This window comes from Trematomus bernacchii, unplaced genomic scaffold (genome assembly GCF_902827165.1).
Source record: "Trematomus bernacchii unplaced genomic scaffold, fTreBer1.1, whole genome shotgun sequence".
Lineage (NCBI taxonomy): Eukaryota > Metazoa > Chordata > Actinopteri > Perciformes > Nototheniidae > Trematomus > Trematomus bernacchii.
Genome location: NW_022987689.1, coordinates 15,771,407 through 15,778,067, shown reverse-complemented (window position 1 = coordinate 15,778,067; position 6,661 = coordinate 15,771,407). Strand labels below are relative to the sequence as shown.

The following is a 6,661-nucleotide window of genomic DNA, read 5'->3' as shown; positions in this document are numbered from 1 at the left end:
TGGTGTATCTGATGGAGAAAAAAGATTGTTGTGCACATCTGGCGTTAAATTGACCGGACTTCTTTCTGTGGATTGATATGACTGCACATAGTCCCCTGATCCTCTTATCGCTACGGTCTATTCTCATTAGCAGCGGTCTCTTAGCAAAACATTAACAACCTCTGGTTGACCAATGACAATGTAGTATTCAACTAAGCTGTGTGTTAATACAAGTATATACTTACTAATATAGAAATCAATTTGTAGTGGAAAGACTGTACGCAATTTGTAGAAGATATAAAACTAATATCCGAGTCGATTGTTTAAGAACAATTAACATTTATTCAGTCTACTGTAGACCATTTCCCTTTTATTTGTAATCAAAGTGTTGATAGACATTAGTGCATCAAGAGTTCCAAGCATAAAAAGACAAAATGACTCTTAAAGAACAATTTGCTTCAACATTGTGTAAATATGTTCAATCAAAATGAAAGAACAAAAACAGCTGATTTAAAAGAAAATAATTTACAAATATGAAGGTTTTTTGGGTGTTTATCTTCTCTGGTGGAGATATTTCAAATGCTTCCAACTGTGCTTCTGTTTTCAGGCCAGACCTCCACTTGGCATCTTTGCTGGAAAAGCACAGACAAAAGGTATTAATTCAATAATGTAAAACTGATCAAATGTAGTTAAAATAATGAGCCGTCTGAGAATAGCACTTACATAAAAAAGATCATCTCTGGAACAACCTAGAATTAATCCAATAACAACAGAGCAGCAGTGAATATTTCAGAACGTCATCTCTTTCACACAAACTGCTCTAATTGAATTCTCATTCACTAAAGTTTGCATGTCTACCCTAGTGTTAAAAAAGTCCAAGAAAATGTGTAAAAGCTGTATTTTTACTAGTTATTAAGGTCGGGCTACAGCTACAGCTACATACACATTATTTGCCAACTTTAAGACTCAAAAAATTTAGATAATTTAAAAATATTTGTTTACCAACTCTGTTTCCTGCTTTCTGGTGAATTTCATTTAACACAAATATCAAAATAAGTGAAGTGTAACAGTATTGACATTACAATACATATTCTTAAGTTTGAATTCTTGTTCTGTGTGAAAATGACTCCATATACTTACAGTAGGTATAGGCAATTCTTCCATTAATGCATTGAACACGGCGGCTCCAATCATCCCAAGTACACGGAATATACTTCTCCTGTCCTTCCTTTACGTATTCAACTGCAGATATTTTAACATCGGCCATAGTCGTTTGAGCAGGATCTATGACACAGAAAGCCGCTGCACAGAAAGGAAAACTTATGTATAATTACTCGGGTAATATATTTGGGTGATATCTTTTTAGGAAGAGAGTCGTTATGACTCGTTTATACCTTTGCAGGATGGTGGTTCTGTCCACTTGCCATTGCTTTGACACGTCACAATGTCTGGACCCTCTAGTGTGTAAAAGCCATTACATTGGTATTTCAAAGATGTTCCGCTCACTTGCACAACATCTCCGTTTGGAACACTTGGGTAGTCTCCACAGTTGGCGTCTAAAATCAAAAAGAGGCTATTTAATATTTCCATTTAACTTTAAAAACAGGCCGGTCAAAGTTAACGTGTTAACGCTTGAGATTTATCTGGAAACCTAAACGTTTTCAAAATATCTACGCAGACTATTCACATACCAATTGACAACTTCCTCCTATAATTACAGCTCATATGTTTACCATGAATTGTATGGCAGTAAAAAGGCAAAGAAAGCAGAGGAACTGGCACAAGCTGCATGTATTTCCCTGACTGGAGACCACTGGACATCAGGAAGCAGTAACAGCACCATTTAATAAAAGAAGGAAGGAAAGGCATTTTGCTTTGTAATGTAGGAGCCCGTTTCTTGAAGTTTCTCAGGAGTGGAAGACGAGGTTTTTACTGTAGAAATAGTTACTGCTTGCATTATGATAGCGGCAGAAAACAGGAGCATCTGTGTAGGGCACATTATACAGAGCGTGATCACAAAGGCTTGACAGCGTCTTTTGATGCTTTAGCTAAGTGTCGGAAAGTTGACGGACTTCATGCCAATAATTTTGAAATCATCAAAACTGAGCTGAGATGTTTAACAATAAAATAACAAACCTATGATTTGTCTTAACAGTTTGTCATGCATTTCTTTATTACAACATAGCATGTGTACTTCTTTAATCTCCCAAAAATACACTAAGCAAGGTTAATAATAGTATTTTAAACTTGTGATTAATCATGATTAATGATTTTCATCTATGTAGTGGGTGCTGTCTAATGCCCTATTTAGATTTATTTTAGATAACATCAGATATAAACAACAAATATATTTAGCAACAGGAACATTTGTTAACAATGATGTTTGTGAACGCAAGTTGATGTTAGCTTGAAATGTAAAAACTAACGTCAGCCATACAGTGTAATGTTGTTAACACTCTCTGTAGTCAGATCTAGTAGAGTGTAATTGTTTCTCTTAATTAGCTGTTGTTTGCTCACATTCACTTTTCCAATTGGAGTTAACTGACTCACCGCTTTTGAGTGTCATGAGAGACTGTGGCAAAATCAGAATGCTTAATTTGAGCTACCTGTTTTTTTAAGCTACCTTCTTCTACCTGAAGTCATCCCACTGCCGTCTGATGTAAGAAATCGGCCTTCAGATAAGTTTATGGAGAGATCAGATCAATGCATTTACCCACTCATATTTAATACTGATCAATAAACTACTGCCAATAGATGTAATGTGTCCTCCACCTGTTCCTCCCCCTGTGGCTCCACCATGTCCAGTACTGCTGCCTGGGTGGGAATAAGACAAAACATTAAATATAATCCTACAAATGTATCTATGGAGAGATTTGAACAAAGGATTTTAATCATTCATACTTTATAAAGGTAAATAAACTACCTCCACCTGCAGGTTGTATCCCACTGCCAGCAGAAGTAGTGTGTCCTCCACCTGTTCCTCCCACTGTGGATCCACCATGTCCAGTATCAGGTCTTCTGTCTGAGTGGACATATCAAATACATTTCAAGGCCTATATATATGGAGTGGTTAGATAATTGGATTAACTCATATTTCATAGTTGTATTGATTATGAATCAGTAAACTACCTCCACCTGCAGGTTGTCGCCCCCTGCCAGCAGAAGTAGTGTGTCCTCCACCTGATCCCACCTCTGCAGCACAAATTATTCAATTTAAAGGACGAGAGAACCAAGTCCTTTTAAGCAGTTTTAAATACACACAGAGCTTTATCTTTTAGTTGTTTATTTTTTTTTATATTTGTTAAGATGTCTCCCTGTTTGTAGAACTTGTTGGGGAAATGAACTTTGCCCCATAATCTGTTCATCCAATGGTAGTAGTAAAAAGGTTTTCCACTGATTTTTGGGGACTGTATTTCTGATCAAAGGTAAATAACTTCAGTTGAATGGACACTACACATACTTATCATTAGTGCGAATGCTGTTTACAGCATTCCACTATAGTTCTTCAAATCTTTATTCTTCCCCATATTATTTCAGCCAATACTTTGGCTCTCCATAACTTCAGCCTACTTTCAGCTACAGAAACCATTCAAATATTAAACTATTCAGCCTTTTCAGGAATCGATGGGAAACCTTCAACTTTTTAAAAATATTTTATACTTTTTGAAATATTCAGCTTTTTAAACTCTTTTTTTTAACATGGAAGTCAATGGGACGCCAAATGCTTCTCCTTCCACATACTTTCAGCTAGACACTTCATTCCAACTTTAAAATGATCACAAGACCTTCAGCTATTCAATTCTTATTCAGATCTTTGATATCTTCTACACCTTTTGAGATATTTAACTTAGTTTGGAGCTTGGTAGAGAGGCCTTTTTCAGATTTTAACATTAGTGTGTATTGCTCGTTAAGGCGCCGTTTACACGAGGAGAAAACTGCTTGTATCTGCATAGTTTCGCGTGCGTATAGCCCTATTATTTACACGAGGCCGATAGAAACTGACCCCACAAACGATAACGGGTCCCAAGATGGATAGATTTGCAAACGAAACGCTCTGGGGGGTCAACCGAGTCCGTGTAATCACCTCTATACGAATATTTCCTGAAAAAATAACGATAGCCCCACCTTTCCCCACCTCTCCTGCTCACTGCTGTGGCATGGCTGTGTTAATTAAACGCACAAAGGGTTCTTGAATGAAATAATATTATAAAAGGCAAACCAGAATTGTTAACGCCCAATATACTCCTTAAACAAAATAAACAGAGTCAGATTTCATGCATTGATCCATTATATTGACAAAGGAGGATCTCACCCGGTGTTTGTAGAGAATATCTCTCTGAGCGAGTCCTCTCCACGGAGACATGCTCCTCCTCCTGTCAGTAGCTACTGCTACTGCTACTGCTACTGACCATGCTACAGATATTAGTGCAAAAATATACAGCTCCTCTACCACAACCATCAGCAACAAGTGGACATGGAGAATTACATGAACTACATGTTGCTAAATCCACGGCGGGGCGTAAACAGAAGGGTAGCCATGGCAACATTGCTGCGGGGCTGCTGCGGAGTCTTCTTCACTGCTTTTGGTGTATTTTGTGGCGGAAGTTACAGCGCCACTTACAGTCCCGGCATATGTACTACAGCGTTTCCAGCGGTCTCGTTTGAACAGACACGTTAAATGAAACGAATGCATGTGAACGGAAGACTTTTTTGAATACGCATACTGTGCATAAACGCAAACGTTCCCGTGTGAGCGGGGCCTTAGTCTAGACTGCTTTGATCTCAAAACAGAGTGGAGGAGTGCTTGAAATTCTCCCGAAAATTTTTTTTAAACCTGCCATAATTCCCAAACCCTACACTCCTCAGACATCATTTTTCGTGAAAAACGTAGGAAAACCTCTCCTAGGTTGAAAAAATAATAATTAAGAACAAATATTAAACAAAATGCCTCTTGAGGGCATGAAGTGACAAAAAGTCCAGCTAACTCCCATTAGACTCCTATGTAAAAAAAATCTGGATCTTTCTTCAGAACAGAGAGAAGTACACTTTAGACAAACTGCTCTCATCTTCACATTTACCACACAAAACCCCCCAAAAAAACATATCAGTTCATTGGGGTTCCTTGATGCTCACGGTCTGTACATTTTTTGATAGGAGCCATAGTTTTTGAACAGGTGGCAAAATTGTCAGATATGATCCTCAATGCATTCTTAATGGCACTCAGTGCTGCAGCTGGTAACCATGGTGTTGCTGGGCAGATTGAAACCTTTGATCTCTGGGCTCACACAGGTGTTATGATTATTTGTTATGATTAGGTGCTCAGCACAGAAACAAACACTGACAAACACACTGGACTTTAACAGACTGTCTCAGCCTATTATTTTCTGTCTGATGGAGACTTTCTACTGACTTCAACAGGTTCCACATATTTTATACATTATTGGTGACATATGGTTTTAGTCGAAAGGTTTGCAGTCAAAATATTCTGCTGCTTTCCCAAGCCTTTTTACTTTATTTTCTCTTCTTAATACACATTCATTCACTACTACTTACATCTGATATTTAACTCCTTCAGCCTACTTTCAGCTGCAGAAACCATTCAACTATTACATTATTCAGCTATTTCAGGACATTAAGGCTATACGTGTTGTTTATACCTTTTTTTAAACCTTTTCTTTTAAATATTAAGCTTTTTCTGCATTTTTGTAGCTAAAAGCAGCTACCATTCAGCTAATAACATATTCAGCTTTTTCTGCATTTTCCGCTAAATTCAGCCACAAATGTTCACAGTTTACAACATTCACACGCATTTTCTGCAGGAAATGCATTTTCTAGTTAAAGTGTATTCTTCACCAACGTAATTCATGGAACATTATGTGGTCAATTTCTCTCAGAAAAAGAGAAGTAGATTCCTCATTCCTCAAGTAAGTTAGGCCAAAATCAACTATAGCATCATTCAGAAATGTAACAAAAAGGAATCTTTGCCTACTCTTGAAATGTTATGCTAAACTATGTGTGTGCCGCCGGGTTGTGTTGGTGTTTGTAGAATTCATATCTGTTTGTTGGTGACATTGGTGAAGATGGATGGAAAAATGTATTAAAAAGCTGGTTACAAAACATGTAATAATAATAAAAAAAATCTCTAGTGTCATATTCAAGCAGGACATTATCCTTTCAATCAAAATCAGAAATTAAATGAAAATAAAACTATAAAGCAAAGTATTACACATTTACCCTGAAAAACACAACGTAGAGTGGCTTATTTAAACAAACCACCAGAAAAATTATTAAAAACGTACCTATACATTGGGGTTCAGGAGACCATTTGCCATTTTGACATATGCTTGTGGCACTCCAGCCCTCCACTGCTGGTTTAAATCCGTTATCACAGGCGTAAGTGAGCGTTGTTTCATGAAGGTACGTTTCTTGTTCAGGGACAACATAACCTCCACTCGGACTGGAAGCAGTACAGTTCTGGGTTTCATTGTGTGCTGAAACAAGTAAGAGAGCACTATAATAAAACACTTGAACTAAAAATGATAGGTGACAGAATGTAATGTTCTTACCATGCAGCACTCCTGGGAACCAAAGCAGAAGAACAAATCCTAGATATCCCACAGACATTTTTTCAGGAATTAAAATACTGCAGGACAAAGCAGAGCGAAGTACACTCCACATCAGA

The 6,661-nt window shown here is 37.4% G+C and overlaps 1 protein-coding gene across 1 annotated transcript; it reads right to left on the bottom strand.

The window, feature by feature from the left end:
• Nucleotides 1-329: 329 nt before the first annotated feature.
• Nucleotides 330-6,654, bottom strand: LOC117488925 (complement factor H-related protein 2-like). The gene is made up of 9 exons (XM_034138105.1): nucleotides 6,546-6,654; nucleotides 6,279-6,470; nucleotides 3,109-3,171; nucleotides 2,903-3,001; nucleotides 2,752-2,793; nucleotides 1,374-1,535; nucleotides 1,120-1,281; nucleotides 703-728; nucleotides 330-611 (listed from the first exon to the last, which is right to left on the bottom strand). The coding sequence occupies exons 1-9, from the start codon at nucleotides 6,601-6,603 to the stop codon at nucleotides 555-557; spliced, it is 861 nt and encodes a 286-aa protein (XP_033993996.1). The 5' UTR covers nucleotides 6,604-6,654; the 3' UTR covers nucleotides 330-554.
• Nucleotides 6,655-6,661: the final 7 nt, after the last annotated feature.

Excerpts from the sequence above, each read along its gene's own strand:
- LOC117488925 (XM_034138105.1), bottom strand. The coding sequence starts at position 6,603 with ATGTCTGTGGGATATCTAGGATTTGTTCTTCTGCTTTGGTTCCCAGGA. Across the intron at positions 1,536-2,751 it reads AGCCACAGGGGGAGGAACAG|ACGCCAACTGTGGAGACTAC; the intron begins GTGGAGGACACA and ends TTTTGATTTTAG. Across the intron at positions 729-1,119 it reads AAGAATTGCCTATACCTACT|GTTGTTCCAGAGATGATCTT; the intron begins GTAAGTATATGG and ends GATTAATTCTAG.